The sequence below is a fragment of the Liolophura sinensis genome, chromosome 11, assembly GCF_032854445.1.
Source record: "Liolophura sinensis isolate JHLJ2023 chromosome 11, CUHK_Ljap_v2, whole genome shotgun sequence".
NCBI classification, from domain to species: Eukaryota; Metazoa; Mollusca; class Polyplacophora; order Chitonida; family Chitonidae; genus Liolophura; species Liolophura sinensis.
In genome coordinates, this window is record NC_088305.1 from 28,273,153 (window position 1) to 28,294,648 (window position 21,496).

Here is a 21,496-nt window from a genome sequence, read left to right on the forward strand (position 1 = left end):
CTATTACAGTATGTGTCAAGTTTTCGTACTAAGCTCAACAGAGTATGTGAGTTAGCCAGAGAGAATCTTACAGCTTCTCAGAAGAGTATGAAAACTAAGTATGACAAAGAGACAGTAAGACGCAGATTTGAAGTTGGTCAGAAGGTATTGGCCTTACTTCCAGTTAGTGGTAATCCACTTGAAGCTCGTTATTTTGGACCTTATGTAGTAGACAAGAGGCTAAGTGATCTTAATTATATTATTTTCACTCCTGATCGGCGCAAATCTAGACAACTTTGTCACATTAACATGTTAAAGCCATATGTAGACAGAGATAGCACTGATCTCAATGTTGTACATCCTAGTGGAGTTGCTATCTCTTGTTTTCCAGTGCCAAGTTGTAAGAGAGAGTTAAAGCGTTTCTTGGGCATGGCAGGTTATTATCGTAAGTTCTGTAGGAACTTTTCATTTGTTAGTGAGCCACTAACTCAGCTGTTAAAGAAAGGTGCTAAATTCTTGTGGTCCATTGAGTGTCAGAGATCTTTTGATAGATTAAAGGCCATGTTAAGCAGCGGCCCCATACTTGTAGCACCTGATTTTAATTTACCATTTAAGCTAGCTGTTGATGCTAGTGATATATCTGCTGGGGCAGTTTTGTTACAGGAAAATGAAACAGATCACGTTGATCACCCTGTATGTTTTTTCTCTCGCAAATTTGACAAGTGCCAGAGAAATTATTCGACAATAGAAAAGGAGTGTCTGTCCTTGATTCTAGCATTACAGCATTTTGAAGTATATGTGACTTCGTCAAGTTACCCCATTGTTGTGTATACAGATCACAATCCCTTAACTTTCTTGCACAAACTAAAAGGTAAAAACCGAAGATTGTTACGGTGGAGTTTGCTTTTGCAAGAATTTAATCTAGAGATTAGACACATAAAAGGGAAAGATAATGTGGTTGCTGATTGTTTGTCACGTGTCTAGTTGGTTTTCTGCAGCTTTGTTTTTAAAGACTGTGTGGTAAACGTTATTATTATTCGTGATTATGAATATGTTAAAGAAAGTTTTATGCAAAACTTTCTTTCCCTGAAGGGTGGGGGTGTTATGTATGACTATTTAACGTCTTCATGTACTGTTAGTCTGCGGACCTTTGTGTTATATGTTATAAGCATAACAGGCCCTGTTATATATGTACAGTGCGGACCTGGCCGAAAGCACCTTGTTCAATGCTCTGTTTATTTAACTGGATGTTCATTGGCTGTTAATTCTGTGTCTAAGAATAGTTGAATCCACCTGGCACGTATATAAGCCGTGTTTTCTGTGCAGAGGGGAGGTATTTTTGCTGCATCCACTGGGAGCCAGGAGAGTGTGAGACGCTCTCGTATCGAGTCCATTATTTTGATATGAGCTGGTGATGCCAGTTTCATTTGGGAGGACAGATTTTTATGCCGGCACCGTTTGCGTACCACAGTAGTACTGATGTCTGGTTTATGTGAATTTCTGCGGAAGTCACGTTTATTGGTGTTCGGATCTTTATTATGATTATACAGTGTGGACTGTGTAATTTGTTTAACACGCTGACCTCACCTGACCGACAAGGTCGTCAAGGACTCTAAACTGAAGTTTTCAGTTTTGCAAAGGACGTTCGTTCTGCCACAAGGTGACATTACTCTACGTCTCTGAACGGCTCGTTTGTGAGCTTCTGCGGGAGCTGTGACTGATCTGAAGTGGATTATACCTCCATGCCTGTATTTACCCTGTGTTGTGCTCTGCGGGTGTGACGTCATTCAAAGGCTTGACTGTTCCAGTTCTGTGTAACCTGTGTACTGTGTTCGTGTTCGCTAACCTGGCGAAGTACCTGTCTGGGACAATTTGTGACTTGTGTGAATTGTGTGTTTATCCCATGGTCTTTACGTTGGATTTCCTGGAATACATTCCTTGGGATGCAAAGGTGAACTGGAAACTTGTAAAGACCGGTAATACTGATGTGTATGTTGTTGTTGTTGTTGAACTGTCTGTAAAACTGTACGTCTCATTCTATATATAAAGCATTGTTAACATTGTAATATTGAGTCACTGAGTCTGTTTTCTGTTGCCGTTTTCACTACCGTAACACCTTTATTGGAGTAAAACAATAAATTCTTACTACAAGTTGGCGCTTTTCACTCTCGCGTTTGGTTTGTTAGGCCTACACATTTGAGACAAAGAGAGGAAAATCATGGCGACTGGTCTAATTCTTGGCAAAACTGCTGTGTAATTTATAAAATTGTATTTTTTCAAAACATGAATAGCTTGAAAATTTGCCATTATGTCCTGCCACAACTTAAACATTATTTCAAAGCCTGTACCATTGACAAATCGAATTCAAATTTAACCCGTTAATGCCTACGGCGTTCTGTCATTGATTATGAATACAAGTGGACTATTTCCATCCTCTCTTGTTATCTGAATAACCGTAATTTGGCAGAGGAAAATCATGGCGACTGGTCTGATTCTAAGTGAAGTGACTCTCACATGATTTAGTACATGTACACGAGCGACAGACAAATTACATAATAAACTAAATCAAAGACAAACATGTATCTTAAGAAAAACTGTACCTCTCTTATGGTTTCTTCTAAACCCGTATCTTCTGAGAAGAAAGATCTGTGAGTGTGACTTTAGCATCAACGTCTGCGCAATGTCGCTCTACCGCGAAAATGTTCAGCAGAAAGATCTCTGTTTTTTACGTCACGTGTTTGTGACGTATGGAACTGCGTCACACAGTTATGACGTATGTGATTTGACAGGCAAACAAATGCACTGACATAAAGCCTATAACGTCATAATGGACAGCACGCATCACACTAGTTTCAAAGATGATGAAAAGAATTTGGCAAACTTTTTGGCCAGCGTACGTTTCTTTCGTGATTCAGATTATGTACATTTCAGCTTGAAAATTGACACAATTTCCCTGTCGTCTGGTCGTTTTCATGCGAGATAGATATATATATATATTAACAACTAAATAAACAAAAGCCATACAAGCAAAACGAAAAATGCCTTCAAAATACACAAAAGCCAGCGCAAAATTAAACTACGATGTTGTTCCGTAAATCTCTTTATATAATAACACGACATACACAAACGTATACGCGAGCTTGACTACGACTTCAGGAGATCATAACTCTAATGGATGTGAATATACAGGCCTATGCTTAACCTGCAAGTACTACATGCCATACTGCATGCTATTTTCATCTCTATATTTTGTAAAATAAACCTTTCGGTATCGTTGATTATTTAACAAAGAAAAAATACTGACAAGCATAAGTACAACTCACGTGGCTGCTTTTCGGAAGTCGGTGACCGGTGAAATAAAGATCTGTCAACTTCGCTGTGTTGACGTGAACGTCTGTCAACTATGGATGTCGTTTTACGACTGTGCAGTCGCGTCAGAAGTGACGTCATTTGTTTGTGACGAAGCTCAAACAGACGCACGGTTTTATGACAATTTCAGTGATGTAGGATAGAAGTGTTGTCCGTAATAGTGGAAGAATCACAAAAAGGAAGTCAACATTTCTGTTAAATCGACGGAACAATGTATGTGCACGTCACTGTACATACACTTCTTAAAGTCTTTTTAGAGTGTAGTTTTTAGCTCAGATAACACTTTTAATGTGGAGATATATTGTACAGGGGCGTAGGAAGGAAATGAAAAGTGGGGCGGGACCGTCATCCGAACCAATGAGGCGATTGTTGGGCCTTGAAGCTCTTGGACCCTATATAGCCGTACGCGCGTTTGAACGTGAAAAATATCCATCCTCAAGGTTGTGATGAAGAAGGCCTGCATGCTGCACATTTTGGTACAAATTTAGTTTTCGGATGCTTTACATGCTTTACATGTTTATAGGGCTACTTACTTTCCGCTAAAATACTGACACGCTCTATGTGAGTTGTGAAATATTTACTCTATATAGCGCATGAGGATAAACTGAACAGTAATCAGGCCTGTAGGTGGAGAGGTGATTGGGTCGTACATAGGCAAGCGGAACGAATATCCCAGCCGAGGGGGTGCCTCGGAAGCACCGGGAGATTCCAGATTTCCGGAGTCATGTTTTAAGTGCCTTTTCGACTAGTTAAAGTAAATACAAACAGATCTACAGTATATACTAATACTTAGTATTAAATCAGGAGGTTTACCTGGTACCAAGATAAGGTCAGCGTTTCCTTCCAGACAAGCTGATCAAATAGATAACGTAAATCTTAATATTCTGAAGAGGAGCTAACAGGCCTAAGATACAAAAACTTCTCAAGTACAGTTGTGTTAACGTGGAATAATAATAAGTATCTATAATGTAATAATTACATATTACATACGAATATGTTTCAAACAATATCAGGGAATAGGTTGTACATTTTTCTAGTCTTTGCACAGTCCTGTGGCTGATAGAATTAAGCTCTGTATTAAAGTGTCATTTTGATTGCATGTTCTAATTCCGACCTAGGTCATATTATGGTGGTGCTTCACTGAAAAAGACACTGGTGACACTAATCTGTTAAGGTGATAAAATAGTATGCAGTGATGACAGAATAGAATAGATTATTGTTACAAACTATTCTGTTATACATATGACAGAGTTGCTCTGTTATGCCATCATAACACTTTTGCTGGTGTAACAGGGCATATAGTGTTGCATTAAGAAGTTTGTACGGCACACGGCGATGGACGGTCCTCTCCTCCCATAAAATATATAGTACATATTTTAAGTCAAGACTGACGTTAAATTGGATAGGTAATATAAAGCATAATGACTGTTACGTCGAAAGAGTTTTTACAGTTATATATATATATCCTAGATACTGGAAAGGTCAAAAGTTGCTTTTATGCAATTAGCGCCACACAATCGCAGGGTGACTTCGGAAAATCTCTAAAATACTCCACTCTTCTTTCTACGTTATCTGTTAAATCAGAATTAATATTGCAGGGCTACCACAGGGCAATGCAAAACCTAAGGTTAGTACATAAAGGGCTTAAATATTTACGTTAATATGGATTCTAATACACAAAAGAGACGTGAAGTGCATGGATAAGGTAATTTCAGTTGATGTAACACAGGTGTAGAGCATATGTTATTGTCCTTTACATCTATGCAAAACCTGAGATACTCACCCTAGCATTTACATTAACGCCGGTGTTTACATACACACGGGGCTAAGTCATGAAGTTTATAATTTACGGTCATCAACGATGAAAGATCCCCCTCATGTTACAGTGCTTCACATGTATGTAAAAACTGACCTTAATGCATACAGTACTTCTTAGGATATCACCCCAAACATTTACCTCAACATTCCTTTCAATATTATTGGATGCAGTCTCGGTTGAAATTTGCTCAAATATTTATCTCTCTACTTGATATTTAACATCGCATTCGATAATCTTCTCTTAAATCATAGAGGTCAAGTTTGTATGTGGATGGAGGAAATTTAAGGACTGGAATAAGTTACCGACATTCCCGACAGTCGACTCGACAAGAACTGGATTCGAACCTGAGACCTAAGTGTCCAAATGGCTTTAATGTATAAACTAGGAAAATGCACAAATTCTTTGGTTGTTTGTGTTGAGCGTTGTTATGGAAATTGTTCTTGCGATTGTTGACCCGGCGAGTCCAATTTGGTCACCGCTGTTATGCGAATGTCTGTCTCGACGCCTGGATTCAGTATTTCTTGCCTCAAGATTACTTTCAACTAATTATTCACTCGTCTTGCTTTTGCCAAGTACATGAATTCGTCAACATACTAAACTTGACCCCTATCTAACATTGCTTGTGGTGTTTGTTTCGTTTGAGTTCGAGGTGTGCTTTCATTGCTGTGCGATACATTTGCGGTGCTGCCTCAGTGTAATACCAAGCCAAACACACAAGGTACGGCGCTCCACAGGCAAAGTACACTGGCATCGGGTTGATCTAAGTATTTGGCCTAGCTCTCAGGCTGAAAGCCAAGCAAAGGTATCCATCATACGCATCAACTTTCATAGACAGAATCCAATTGTGAAAAAGACAAATCGGCATTTCAGAAGTTTCATTGTTCACAAAGGTTTAGGCAAGACGTTGTGGGACGCTCACAAAGTCAGGCAGCTAAAGGGCGTGATTTTGGGGATATCACTAACGGCATCATTGAGACAACAGGTCGGATTACACAAGGTGTATATTCAATCAAGCAACTACGGTTAACTCACGCATCCTAGTCGAGTTAGTTCTGCGCAAAGACCCAACTTGTCTAGCTCAACCCTGTTTAGACTCGCGAGACTGTTGAAATGCCGATTTGGCTTACACAACACGACGTCTACACTTGCGGTTGAAATATTTATTTATTTGATTGGTGTTTTACGCCGTACTCAAGCATATTTCACTTATACGACGGCGGCCAGCATTATGTTGGGAGGTAACCGGCCATCAGCAGGTTGCTGCCAGACCTTCCCACAAACGGCCAGAGAGGAACACTTGCGGTTGACGTAGTTTTCCTGTCGCCCACGTTATTCAATTCTAACTGTCATGCAAGATGCATTCTGAACAGAAGTAATAAAAAGACAATCATTACTCAATTCAAATGTTGTCAGCTGGTTCCACTTCCAATGTTGTATGACCTGATGCCAATAATTTACACTGTCGTGTATGCAGCTTACTTCGCCATACTTTTTTTTTGTTTGTTATCTTACTTTTTACAGGCTATATGTATTCAGTAATATCAAATTAGTCTGTCAATCGAGTAAATATTGCATTTAACTAATAAAAGATCAACCTCTCCACACAGCCTCCCAAACCAAAAAAAAACCCCCAAAAACAAATATATCCTGATATCTAAAATATTTTATTCTCTGAAATGTTTTACAGGTGCTATTTGTCACGTCGAAAGAGATGAACTAGATGGCCACGTTTGACGTCATCACCTGGGTGATTCCGCTGGCGGCGTATGCGTCATACTCACAACCATGGCAACCGCAAGACTCGATCTTGACGTAGGTGTGTTGGCGGACTTCGTTATTGGCTGGAAGACAAAAATAGCTTAATCACAATTTGGTACTGACAGCACGCACTATCAAATCTCTGAATAAAACTCCCTAACCATTACCAACACTTTGACAATAATGTAGTCATAATGTAGCAATGAAAGAGCATGCCTAAAGGTGTATTTATGTACTTGTACCACACTATCGATCAACATTGCGCACCAAGCCCTGCGCGGTTCAAGCCTCGTTGATATTTTTGTCATACTTGTACACATGTTATGAAGATTTCAACAAGATGTTTTGAATTGAAGGTTTCATTGCAATGAATATCCTACTTATTCTTGTGGTTTGCCTATTATTAAGTATCTCTCAGAAAAGGTGGCGAGCATAAAACTGTTTTCTTTTGTTTCATGACAAGTCTTTCCATCTGCCTGAGAAGCTTCGTTTCACAAATCAGGAAACAAATGAAAAATCGATTCCATCACAATATTCTAGCAAGGACTAAAATGCAACATTTAAGCAGATATTTTAATTTTGGCCGCCGTCTTCAGTAAGCACTACAAGAAGACCAGCGCTGCCGGTTGGTAAGCGCTCAGTCAGCAGTGTGAAAACAAATTAGCCCTCAACCTCGCGGTAGGCGCCTTAAAGTTCGACAAGCTCAGGGTATTGTAAAGTTGTCAACCCTTAGAGCCATCAGAACTTGTATCCACACCAGTCCAGTATTTTGACAAAATATAGTTTCGACAATCAATGAAACCAAGAAGCTGACCTCATTAGACAGGTAATACTCACCACAGGTAAGCTGAACGGTCCTTCTGGACACTTTGGTTGGTTTGCAGCAGTGACAGTTGGTTTCGAAGAAGGGGTAGGTGAAAGATGCAGTGGTGTTGGAGGCACATGATCCTGCACAGAAAGCTAGCTCAACAGGACCATCCGATACGCATCCTTCAACCTCCATTGTCAGGTTCATGGTCCTCTTGAAGCACGAGTCCTCTGATGTAAGAAGAAAAATGATTGATTGATTGATTGGTGTTCAACGACGCGCTCAAGAGTTTTCAACCTTTATAACTGCTGTCAGATTTATGGTCGGAGGAAGCCGGCGAAAACCATGTAGTGAAGAAAAGGCATGATACATGTATAACGTGAAGCCATGGATATTACGTGTACATATGTTATGTCTCTCCGATATGGTTGGAACCTTGTTGACTGATTTCTACGTCCAGCTAACTATCTTCCGTTATTACAAAAATTATATGTGTATACATTATATATATATATATATATATATATATATATATATATATATATATATATATATATATATACACACACACACTCACACACTCACACTCACATGCTAATTTATGAATGAAACTAGTCTTTGAGAATTTGATTTTGGATATTGTTTTACCGATTGATCGCATGAACTGTGATGTGGACATTATATATAAACTTCTGTAGAGTAACCGTGACCTCATGACTGGCTAAATTGTGTGTCAGATTTGCAAGAACTTTATCATGAAATCTTCAGTGATAACAAAAGAATTTATTGTCTAAATAACATGACTGTAGAAGATATCAGTGACAAAACTATGTTTCTAAGCATGCTACACAGTAAACATCTATGTATGTTGAGCGGTTTTCCCACAGTTCAGCACCTGGGATTGTATTTTAAATATTGTCATCTAGGCTCTTCCCTAGACTAATGGAGCGAAGTGCTTTAATTGATACAGTGTGTTCACGTCAAGCTGATTCCGGTTTAGTGACGTCTTTTTAGTAAATTTTAGACACACAGATAGTAAATATCCCACCTTCTTGGGTGACATCCTGGCTTTCTGGAGTTGTAGACACACCTGATGTTGTCGTGGCCGCAGTTGATTCTGAAAAACGTAACGAAAGACCTGTACTACCTGGGAGATGGCAGTTACAAAGGGATACTTCATTTTCACCATATGTTTGGTCTATAATAATGCTTTATCAAAAGCGCATATGAAAACGTTCAAATGTTACTTTTAAAATACTTTTGAAATTAATAACATTTCACCAAAAGAAAAACTTCTTATTAAGACCTATAAGGTGGATGAATCAAACAGAATGAAGGTGGATGAATTAAACAGAATCCAGGTGGATGACTCAAACAGAATCCAGGTAGATGAATCAAACAGAATCAAGGTAAATGTATTATATGAAAAAGACTAAAATTTAGGTGAAATACTTGTTACAAAGTAAATAAATGTTCACAGCCTATAGAGATATGACCTGACTTATAACAGGGCAAACATTTTTGATTTGAGTGACTGAGTTTATACAGGTTCAGAAGGTATTTTGCTTTAGCTCTACATCAGGTACATATAAGCAAATATATGATATGAATAAGTTCTAAAGTCAGTAGAATCATCTACATATATCTTTTTCTAATGGATTCAAATTTCATTACAGTCAGGTACAAAGTGAATGACTGCATAATGAACTCCCTTTTACCCTCACTGGGCAATGGTCTATTTATCAACACTAGTTTAACCCTTAGGTTTTCTCGACTTCACAGTTAAACTCATGGATTTTTCACTGATGCAATAACCATCAGTTTTATGAGAGGAGAAAACCAGAGTGTCCAACGGATACCACTGACATTTGGCACCATTTGGGACTATGGTACCATCCCCATAGTCATCTATACATGGGTTGGGTCTGAGCAGATGAATCTGTACATATCATACCAGAGTCTTATATTTTGATATCGTTTTAGAGCAGACCTCTGGATCAATACCATAGATGCCACCAATATCACAATCATACACTTCTGTATGGTGTTGGACATACCTTGCACAGATGCTGTAGTGATAACTGCAGTGACATTTCTCAGTTCAGGTGTGTAGGTGACACCTGAAATACATGGAATGGGATGGACAAATGGTAATAAAAATGGACATCATCTTCTGACACTTAAGTAATGTACTATAAAGTTCAGCTCTTTTTCAACAGTGAGATTTGTCTTGTTAGATTTCTGTACTTGTCACAACAACTCTCTAAAAAACTCTCTTATCAAACAGGCCTGTCCAACATGCCTTTGTGAAAATACTGCAAGCATGACAATTTTTACCAAACACCAATGCATATAATCATTTATTTACTAATTTAGTGAATGATGTTTACGCCAAACTCAAAAACATTTCACTCAAATGACGGCAACAAGCACTAAACCAGGAAGGACCGTCTTTCAAAAGGTAGGTTTAAAAACTACTGGTGTGGGTGCCCTTATGTGCATTTCCATCACACGCACCTGGTTGTTTTAAAGTGCAAAATGTAGTTTTAAGCATGGTATTAACATTTTCTTCTTTAGGATGTTACATTGTCACTTGATACCAGTGGCGTTAACGCTATTAATACTGTTAGCTCCACGGATTCCAGGTTTCCCAGGACAACCTTCAGAAGCTTTAAAGTGACTCACCAGGCTCTGTAGGAGAGGAATACTGGACAGTGGTGACAGTCTCGGTCAAGGGTCCAGACACAGTTGTCACGCCAACAGTTGTGGGACTCAAACTGGGAGTCCTACCCAGGGTCGTTTGTTCTTCAGGAGTTGTCTTGGTAGAAGGTGTTGATCCTGAAGGAGACGTTGTTGCAACTATAACTGTGCTACCAGGCTGAACAGTTGTAGGTGGTGGTTGATGTGATGGAAGAGTTGTGGGTACAGATGGTGCCTTTGTAGTCTCTGTTGGTGGAAGAGTTGTGGGTACAGATGGTGCCTCTGTAGTCTCTGTTGGTGGAAGAGTTGTGGGTACAGATGGTGCCTTTGTAGTCTTTGTTGGTGGAAGAGTTGTGGGTACAGATGGTGTCTTTGTAGTCTCTGTTGGTGGAAGAGTTGTGGGTACAGATGGTGCCTCTGTAGTCTCTGTTGGTGGAAGAGTTGTGGGTACAGATGGTGTCTTTGTGGTCTCTGTTGGTGGAAGAGTTGTGGGTACAGATGGTGTTGCTGTAGTCTCTACTGATGGAAGAGTTGTGGGTACATATGGCACTGCTGGAGTCCCTGTTGGTGGAAGAGTTGTGGGTACAGTTGGTGCCTTTGTAGTCTCTGCTGGTGGAAGAGTTGTGGGTACAGTTGGTGCCTTTGTAGTCTCTACTGGTGGAAGAGTTGTGGGTACAGATGGCACTGCTGGAGTCAATGTTGGTGGAAGAGTTGTGGGTACAGTTGGTGCCTCTGTAGTCTCTGTTGGTGGAAGAGTTGTGGTTACAGTTGGTGCCTTTGTAGTCTTTGTTGGTGGAAGAGTTGTGGGTACAGATGGTGTCTTTGTGGTCTCTGTTGTTGAAAGAGTTGTGGGTACAGATGGTGCTGCTGTAGTCTCTACTGGTGGAAGAGTTGTGGGTACATATGGCACTGCTGGAGTCCCTGTTGGTGGAAGAGTTGTGGGTACAGATGGTGCCTTTGTAGTCTCTGTTGGTGGAAGAGTTGTGGGTACAGATGGTGCCTTTGTAGTCTCTGTTGGTGGAAGAGTTGTGGGCACAAATGGTGCCTTTGTAGTCTCTGTTGGTGGAAGAGTTGTGGGTACAGATGGTGTCTTTGTGGTCTCTGTTGGTGGAAGAGTTGTGGGTACAGACGGTGCTGCTGTAGTCTCTGTTGGTGGAAGAGTTGTGGGTACAGATGGTGTCTTTGTGGTCTCTGTTGGAGGAAGAGTTGTGGGTACAGATGGTGCCTCTGTAGTCTCTGTTGGTGGAAGAGTTGTGGGTACAGATGGTGCCTTTGTAGTCTGTACTGGTGGAAGAGTTGTGGGTACATATGGCACTGCTGGAGTTCCTGTTGGTGGAAGAGTTGTGGGTACAGATGGTGTCTTTGTGGTCTCTGATGTTGGAAGAGTTGTGGGTAGAGATGGTGCCTCTGTAGTCTCTGATGGTGGAAGAGTTGTGGGTACAGATGGTGTTTTTGTGGTCTCTGTTGGTGGAAGAGTTGTGGGTACAGATGGTGCTGCTGTAGTCTCTGTTGGTGGAAGAGTTGTGGGTACAGATGGTGTCTTTGTAGTCTCTGTTTGTGGAAGAGTTGTGGTTACAGTTGGTGCCTTTGTAGTCTCTGTTGGTGGAAGAGTTGTGGGTACAGATGGTGCCTTTGTAGTCCCTGTTGGTGGAAGAGTTGTGGGTACAGATGGTGCCTCTGTAGTCTCTGTTGGTGGAAGAGTTGTGGGTACAGTTGGTGCTGCTGTAGTCTCTGTTGGTGGACGAGTTGTGGGTACAGATGGTGCCTCTGTAGTCTCTGTTGGTGGAAGAGTTGTGGTTACAGTTGGTGCCTCTGTAGTCTCTGTTGGTGGAAGAGTTGTGGTTACAGTTGGTGCCTCTGTAGTCTCTGATGGTGGGAGAGGTGTAGTTGATTCTACCAATGGAGCTGGTGTGGTCACTGTTGGGGGAAAAACAGGGGAAAAAACCGATTACATTAAAACCAATAAACTGATAATAAAAGATTAGGAGTAACAAATAATGGGAGTTTCACTTTTATAACTAGGCACACCAAATCATGTGACTACTGAAAGAATTTGCCCCACATCGTGTCATATGACACTTTTTCACTTTTAGCTTACCTTACTCTAATACACGCCCACTCAGATAACACATGAACTTGAGCAATCACTACTGATACGTGAAGATGTAAATAGGGTCAATGTAAGAAAGTATAAGAGCTCTCCTGAATAGTCTAAGGCAATCATTTACTACTATATGCATGGCAACCTCCTGTACATGTTGTGTAGATGCATGTTCAAACAAGAAAAGCTAAGTCATGTTGTCACAAAAAATTGTAGAGGTATTTTCCAGACCGACAATGTGCTCATAAACAAACAAGATTTGCATTACCTTGTTCGTAACAGCCATTTATTTCCATTCTGACATTGTAGATGTCAGGGTTTTGCTGTTGCTGTTGTTGTTCCCCTTCCGGAACATCTGACCTTGGGTTCAACAAGGTAACGGTCACATCGGAGGCTTCCAAAGGGTCTGTGAACGCAATGCTGTTGGCTGAAACACTGTCCATAATCACCGGAAGCTGATTACTATCCCTTGGTGTAATTTCAATGCGGACGTTGTCAACGTTGCCAGTGACTTTGAGCGAGTGGACTGTAACATCTGACGCCAGGCTGACCTTGACCTCTGGGTCTTCTTCTGCAGCTGACGGGGCAAGGACTTGCCATCCAGCACCATCGGGGCGGATCTCAGTGACAGAGTTCAGAGATGTAGGGCCAGAGGTCTGTACAATATCGCCATCGGTCACAAGGTCCTTATTGGCGAGCACCTCAGAGCAGGTTTCTGCGAACATGTCCATGATAAATACACAATGATCAAGCCACTGAGGTAACAATTAAGCTCTTGACCATATTTTTTTAATTAGAGACAAGAGCACACAATTATTTATTCTAAGCTTGGTAATGTATATATGTAAGTATGCTTGGCGTTGTACACCTTACTTATCAAATATCAGGCGAACCTATGTCACACAAGTGCTGCCACCACTGAAGCATCATGCCGACATGACACCCCACACAGTAACATTATACTGACACCGAGCCAACCGTCCTGTTTCCCTGTTCTAACCTCTCAGTGCTGAGCGCCAACAGAGACACAAAGAAGTACCATTTTTAAAGTTGATGATATTGTTGCATTAAAAATACCACTGGTTTGGAAAAGCAAATTTGACCACTGATATCTGAAGATTTCATTAATTTGTCCTCATGCAGACAAATTCTGTTCCTGTTTCAGCTGTATCTGGGACAACTGCTGAATCTCTTACTACCCCTGAATATTGCCATTATATAAATATATATATATATATGCCCGAGATAATCATCCAATGACTGTGTCACATACTTGAGTATTTCAACAAAAGCACGATACAAGACGTAATCTGACTTGCTTATTATGTCATGACCTAAGTTCTTTTTGGGGGAGTTTTTTGGGGGCCTGCTTAAAAAAAAATCTCTGACTGCAAAAGTGGAAAAAATGCAAAACGCAGACTTAAAAAGAAACAGAAAAAAGTCATGTCCTTTTTATGGCTCTGTAGTGACATCACTTAAAAGGACTACATGTAACTACATGTGCATGTATGATAATATCAAGTGGACATCTACTGACGTTCATTTCTAATAAAATTATTTTTGGTATGCTGGAAGATATTTTTCCACGCTGCGTAAAGGTTGTTTGAAATATACCTTTGGAATCCAAAGAGTACAAACACACAGCAATCTCACCTGAGGTTGTAAGTTGGGTTTCTGTATTAGTTTTCACAGCAGCTGGAGTAGTTGTGGCACCCTCTGTTGAAACAAAAATGTCAAATACAAATGTCACTTTTGTCTTTTTATCTGACTAAGATTAAATATATTATATTAAAGAATACTTTACATGCACTATTTGAGCACTCAAGTTGCAATTAAATTAAATTATATCTTTAGTTTAATTCCAGAATCTGAACTTGATAAAAAAAATTGGTCACACAAGGATTTGAACTTGGATCACTACGTTCAAAGTCTGACACTCTAACAAATGACCTAATCTGAAATTCCCACTGGCACTGATGCTAGTGTGGACAATGGAAAACTGCTATGTTGCATGTATTTTATTGTATGATTCTTTGAGGATGTATGTTTGCATATTGTGCTTAGTATATTGTGCACATGCTTAACATTTCACAAGAATTTTTCCAAAATCAACACAAAATAAAAGAGAAACAATAGTCATAACCTGAATGGCATAGTTCCTGAGTAGAACAACCAAAAAATATCTTTCAAATGCAAAAATTTTAGAAATTTGAACAGGTATTGTACAACTGTATACATTTACATATCCTACTTTGGTTTTGCTCTAAACTCATATCATCAATACCTCTGGAGGATTAAACTCTTACCTGTAGGCTTATAACAGCAGAACACTTCCAGCTCCACTTCATAATTCTCTACTGGAGTCTGACCAGCTTCTTCCTTTTTGGGTTCCAAAAGTCTGATACGGATGTCTGAAGCAGTGAAGTCCTTGGGCAGTTGGATTTCACCATTTTCTGGGACCTCAAAAGATTGTCTTCCAGCTGGGTTGATGAAGTCTTCAGTTGGGTCATCTCTCTTCTCAATGGCTACACGGCCAACATTTCCTGTGACTATCACTCTGCCAACAACAACGGGGTCTTCACCATTGGGAGTCAGATCCAGTTGGACATATGGGGGATTAGCTGTGTCCACAGGGATTATGGCTGACTTTCCTTCAGGACGGATATCTTGAGGAGAGCTTGAGGGGTCAAGCTGAGACACCTGGATAGAATCATCTGGCAAAAGTTGTGGGTCCTTCATTCCATCCTCCATGGTACAGTACTCAGGAGTTGTCTCCCCAGTGACAACTAAACATATTCAAAGTTAAACAAATAAAACTCAGCCCTGAATTACATCACAGTTATAGTGGTAAAATTAGACAAAGTCCAAATTAAAACATAAAGCACCCTTTCAGCACAGTTTATGCTGATATCAGCACACAATCTCATCATGTACGAACTTACCTCTCACATATTTATTTATTTTTTTGATTGGTGTTTTACGCAGTACTCAAGAACATTTAAAGGTAGACAAAGCAATAAGATGCATATTCTTCATGTAATAAGACACAGAGCCACAGTTTTTAATAGAAGCCTGGAAATATTTCTTTAGTTCTTGCTGAAATAATGCCAAATCTTCCACCTATTCATATTATCATTCATTTATTTTCATTTGATTGGTGCTTTATGCAGTACTCAAGAATATTTGCCTTCTGCGACAGCAGCCAGCAATATGGTGGGAGGAAACTGACAAGAGCCGAGGGAAACACACAGCCAACAGCAGGTTGTTGGTAGACCTTCCCACGTAGGACCAGTGAAGAAGCCAGCATGAGCTGGCCTTCAACTCACAGCAACTGCTTCGGTTAGAGGCTATTAGGTCATTGTGCTGTGCTGGTGTGCTAAAAATAGAGGCCCCACCTCTTTCATATGGTGAATGTTTGAGGGCAACTCTATCGGTTGTGGGGGTAGCATCCCTCAACCTTTTCTATGTCTCTTTTGACTGAAATATTCGTAATTCTTAAGAGCTACATGTACGTTTATACATATACTTACTCAAACCAGTTGTACTCCAAGAAGGTGCCAAAACACCTGTCTCTGTTGTGGTTGGTGTGGGAGATGTGGTTGTTGGCACAGGTGTTGGTCCCTCAGTTTGTCCACGTGTTGTAGGAGCTGTGGTGGTTGCCACAGGCGTTGTGAAAGGTGGCCCTGTCCTCTCTCCTGGTGTTAGTCCAGGTGTTGTAAGACCAGATGTGGGGGTTGAAGTGGTTGGCAGAGGTGTTGGTCCCTCAGTCTGTACAGCTGTTTGTCCACGTGTTGTAGGAGCTGTGGTGGTTGCCACAGGTGTTGTGAAAGGTGGCCCGGTCCTCTCTCCTGGTGTTGGTCCAGGTGTTGTAGGACCAGTTGTGGGGGTTGAAGTGGTTGGCATAGGTGTTGGTCCCTCAGTCTGCACAGGCGTTGGTCCCTCAGTCTGTTCAGCTGTTGTAGGAGCAGTTGTGGTTGGTACAGGTGTTGGTCCCTCAGTCTGGACAGGTGTTTGGCCAGGTGTTGTGGGAGCTGTGGGGGTGACAAAGACTATCCAGTCAAAATGGTTAAGCATGACAAAATGGACAAAGACTCAAACAAATCTTATTATTTATTAAGATCTTCATAAAAAACTTTAAACAAAAGCTTATTACATTTGGACAGGTACTTTAGGAGCTGTCCTGCAGACAAGCAGTAGCCAATCAAAATGCTATAACATGGTCAAACAGATGGACGAACAGATTCCAAAACTTAATCACAGCTTAAGTTTTTCATTAGAAAACTTAAAACGAGCATTGATTATACTCTTACCTTTTTCGCTCATAACAGCAGAACACTTCCAGCTCCACTTCATAATTCTCTACTGGGGTCTGACCAGCTTCTTCCTGTTTGGGTTCCAAAAGAGTGATACGGATGTCTGAAGCAGTGAAGTCTTTGGGCAGTTGGATTTCGCCATTTTCTGGGACATCAAAAGATTGTCTTCCAGCTGGGTTGAAGAACTTTTCAGTTGGGTTATCTCTCTTCTCAATGGCTACACGGCCAACATTTCCTGTGACTATCACTCTGCCAACAACAACGGGGTCTTCACCATTGGGAGTCAGATCCAGTTGGACATATGGGGGATTAGCTGTGTCCACAGGGATTATGGCTGACTTTCCTTCAGGACGGATATCTTGAGGAGAGCTTGAGGGGTCAAGCTGAGACACCTGGATAGAATCATCTGGCAAAAGTTGTGGGTCCTTCATTCCATCCTCCATGGTACAGTACTCAGGAGTTGTCTCCCCTGATGGTGGTAGTGTGGTCTCCCCAGTGACAACTAAACATATTCAAAGTTAGATAAATAAAACTCACCCTTGAATTACATCACAGTTATAGTGGTAAAATTAGACAAAGTCCAAATTAAAACATAAAGCACCCTTTCAACACAGTTTATGCTTATATCAGCACACAATCACATCATGTACGAACTTACCTCTCACATATTTATTTATTTATTTGATTGGTGTTTTACACATTACTCAAGAATATTTAAAGGTAGACAAAACAATAAGATGCATATTCTTCATGTAATAAGACACAGAGCCACAGTTTTAATACAAGCCTGGAAATAATTTTTTAGGTCTTGCTGAAATAATGCCAAATCTTCCACCTATTCACATTATCATTCATTTATTTATTTCATTGGTCGTCTACGCCGAACTCAAAAATATATAATTATATAATAGCGACCAGCATTATGGTTGGAGGAAAGCAAGCAGAGCCTAGGGAAAAATCACCACCATCTGCAGTTTGTTGACAGACCTTTCCACGTACGACTGGAGAGCTTTCAAATGATTAAAAAGTTACAATGCTATTTATATCGTGGTTTTGTCGCGTACCTAACAGTCGCCCCTGTCGATATACTACTTGGTGCAGGACATTGTCTTTGCCATGATACTTATTTTCAGATTCATGTTACCTGTTAAATCATACTTGTGCCACTTTTTCCAAAGGGCAGTCTTACACAAAAATGTCACGCCCATGTAACTTTTTGTAGGCTTGGAACAAATGAATAGGAAAAAAAACTTGATTCTTCACCACAGGTTGTCGGGACAGTGTTGATCTTGTTACATTACCTGGAGGTGCAGAGGTGAGTGGCCCTTGGGTAGTTTCTACAACTGGAGGTGCACTGGTTACTGGTGCTTTGGTTGTTTCTACAACAGGAGGTGCACTGGTTACTGGTGCTTTGGTTGTTTCTACAACTGGAGGTGCACTGGTTAATGGTGCTTTGGTTGTTTCTACAACTGGAGGTGCACTGGTTACTGGTGCTTTGGTTGTTTCTACAACAGGAGGCGTGGATGGTACATTGGAATATAGCAAATAAAACACAGACCCCTTTGATGGACTTGCATTAAACGGCTAATATTAACATTGTGATAAACATGGGTAGTATACTGTGGGGACACAGTGCGCTCCGCGGGGCCAGCTTAACGTGCCCAATTCAGTCTGTTCCCTCGCAGAACTGTATTCAGAGCTGCCATCGTTGACATGACAATTAAATGCTGGCTGCTTAATTTCCAGATTGACTGCTGAAGCTTTAAGAAAACTACTTCAAAGCCAAGCCTCAACAAAGCTTTTGCACAACAGCAGGTTGCTGGCAGACCTTAACACGAACAGCCAGAGAGGAAGCTAGCATGAGCTGGACATGAACTCATAGCCACCACATTGGTGGGAGGCTCCCGGGTCATTGTGCCACGCTGCTGTGCTAGCCCCCTCTGTCACTAGGGCCTCACTTTATAAACAAACATGGTATAATATCTGGATACTGATAATATTTATGGCCATAGAACATTCCTTACATATTTCTGGCATTATTGAAAACTAATGACTGTTTCCCTTTACATGAATTAATCCTAATTTCTTATTTTATACATTTCTCAGTGCTTCAGTGCTTTGTGTTAACACTGTTTTGTTCTTGCAATTATCAACACGAAATATCCATGAATAGGGATTAAGACATAATGTAAAAAGGAGGGGAGTGAAAGTCACAAATCAGATCTAATTATTATATATGTGTATGTAATGAACAGGGGATTTACAGTATAGGTCACACAAGAATTTCAACTCGGATCTCTACGCCCAAAGCCTGACACTCTAACAAATGACCCAATCCGAAATTCCCACTGGCACTGCTGCTAGTGTGGACAATGGAAAGCTGCTATGTTGCATGTATTTTACTGTATGATTCTTTGAGGATGTATGTTTGCATATTGTGCTTATTATATTGTGCACATGCTTAACATTTCACTAGAATTTTTCCAAAATCAACACAAAATAAGAGAGAAACAATAGTCATAACCTGAATGGCATAGTTCCTGAGTAGAGCAACCAAAAAAATAACTTTTAAAGACAAAAATTTTAGAAATTTGAACAGGTATTGTACAACTGTATACATTTACATATCCTACTTTGGTTTTGCTCTTAACTCATATCATCAATACCTCTGGAGGATTAAACTCTTACCTGTAGGCTTATAACAGCAGAACACTTCCAGCTCCACTTCATAATTCTCTACTGGAGTCTGACCAGCTTCTTCCTGTTTGGGTTCCAAAAGTCTGATACGGATGTCTGAAGCAGTGAAGTCCTTGGGCAGATGGATTTCACCATTTTCTGGGACCTCAAATGATTGTCTTCCAGCTGGGTTGACGAAGTCTTCAGTTGGGTCATCTCTCTTCTCAATGGCTACACGGCCAACATTTCCTGTGACTATCACTCTGCCAACAACAACGGGGTCTTCACCATTGGGAGTCAGATCCAGTTGGATGTAAGGAGGATTAGCTGTGTCCACAGGGATTATGGCTGACTTTCCTTCAGGACGGATATCTTGAGGAGAGCTTGAGGGGTCAAGCTGAGACACCTGGATAGAATCATCTGGCAAAAGTTGTGGGTCCTTCATTCCATCCTCCATGGTACAGTACTCAGGAGTTGTCTCCCCTGATGGTGGTTGTGTTGTCTCCCCTGATGGTGGTTGTGTTGTCTCCCCTGATGGTGGTTGTGTGGTCTCCCCAGTGACAACTAAACATATTCAAAGTTAGATAAATAAAACTCACCCTTGAATTACATCACAGTTACAGTGGTAAAATTAGACAAAGTCCAAATTAAAACATAAAGCACCCTTTCAACACAGTTTATGCTTATATCAGCACACAATCTCATCATGTACGAACTTACCTCTCACATTTTTATTTATTTATTTGATTGGTATTTTACACAGTACTCAAGAATATTTAAAGGTAGACAAAGCAATAAGATGCATATTCTTCATGTAATAAGACACTGAGCCACAGTTTTAATACAAGTCTGGAAATAATTCTTTAGTTCTTGCTGAAATAATGCCAAATCTTCCACCTATTCACATTATCATTCATTTATTTATTTATTTCATTGGTCATCTGTGCCAAACTCAAAAATATTTAATTAAATAATAGCGACTGGCATTATAGTTGAAGGAAACCGAGCAGAGCCCAGGGAAAAACCACCACCATCTGCAGTTTGTTGACAGACCTTTCCACGTATGACAGGAGAGCTTTCAAATGATTAAAAAGTTACAATGCTATTTATATCGTGGTTTTGTCGCGTACCTAACAGTCGCCCCTGTCGATATACTACTTGGTGCAGGACATTGTCTTTGCCATGATACTTATTTTCAGATTCATGTTACCTGTTAGATAATACTTGTGCCACTTTCTCTAAAGGGCAGTCTTACACAAAAATGTCAGGCCCATGTACCTGTTTGTAGGCTTGGAATAAATGAATAGGAAGAAAAAATTGGTTCTTCACCACAGGTTGTCAGGACAGTGCTGATCTTGTTACATTACCTGGAGGTGCAGAGGTGAGTGGCCCTTGGGTAGTTTCTACAACTGGAGGTGCACTGGTTACTGGTGCTTTGGTTGTTTCTACAACTGGAGGTGCACTGGTTACTGGTGCTTTTGTTGTTTCTACAACTGGAGGTGCACTGGTTGTTTCTACAACAGGAGGTGTGGATGTTACAATGGAATACAGCAAGAAAATTGAGAATTGTTTTTGTACCGTTATATGTTATTACACAACAGCAGGTTGCTGGCAGACCTTAACACATACAGCCAGAGAGGAAGCTAGCATGAGCTGGACATGAACTCAAAGCCACCACAATGGTGGGAGGCTCCTGGGTCATTGTGCAACGCTGGTGTCCTAGCACCATCTGTCACTAGGGCCTCACTTTATAAACAAACATGGTATAATATCTGGATACTGATAATATTTATGGCCATAGAACATTCCTTACATATTTCAGGCATTATTGAAAGTAATGACTGTTTCCCTTTACATGAATTAATCTTAATTTCTTATTTTATACATTTCTCAGTGCTTCAGTGCTTTGTGTTAACATTGTTTTGGTCTTGCAATTATCAACCCAAAATATCCCTGAAGAGGGATTAAGACAT

At 40.5% G+C, this 21,496-nt stretch overlaps 1 protein-coding gene across 1 annotated transcript in view; it reads right to left on the minus strand.

The window, feature by feature from the left end:
* Positions 1 to 6,856: 6,856 nt before the first annotated feature.
* LOC135478282 (mucin-2-like) overlaps positions 6,857 to 21,496 on the minus strand; it is a gene marked incomplete at its 5' end in the record, with an annotated part of 62,193 nt that continues 47,553 nt past the window's right edge. The window contains 13 exons of the mRNA XM_064758557.1: positions 6,857 to 7,008; positions 7,763 to 7,963; positions 8,782 to 8,850; positions 9,791 to 9,853; positions 10,419 to 12,350; positions 12,803 to 13,249; positions 14,188 to 14,250; positions 14,841 to 15,320; positions 16,065 to 16,566; positions 16,847 to 17,349; positions 18,149 to 18,352; positions 19,536 to 20,087; positions 20,891 to 21,037. Coding sequence (XP_064614627.1) covers positions 6,884 to 7,008; positions 7,763 to 7,963; positions 8,782 to 8,850; positions 9,791 to 9,853; positions 10,419 to 12,350; positions 12,803 to 13,249; positions 14,188 to 14,250; positions 14,841 to 15,320; positions 16,065 to 16,566; positions 16,847 to 17,349; positions 18,149 to 18,352; positions 19,536 to 20,087; positions 20,891 to 21,037 — 5,288 coding nt within the window. The remainder of the gene's footprint in view (positions 7,009 to 7,762; positions 7,964 to 8,781; positions 8,851 to 9,790; positions 9,854 to 10,418; positions 12,351 to 12,802; positions 13,250 to 14,187; positions 14,251 to 14,840; positions 15,321 to 16,064; positions 16,567 to 16,846; positions 17,350 to 18,148; positions 18,353 to 19,535; positions 20,088 to 20,890; positions 21,038 to 21,496) is intronic.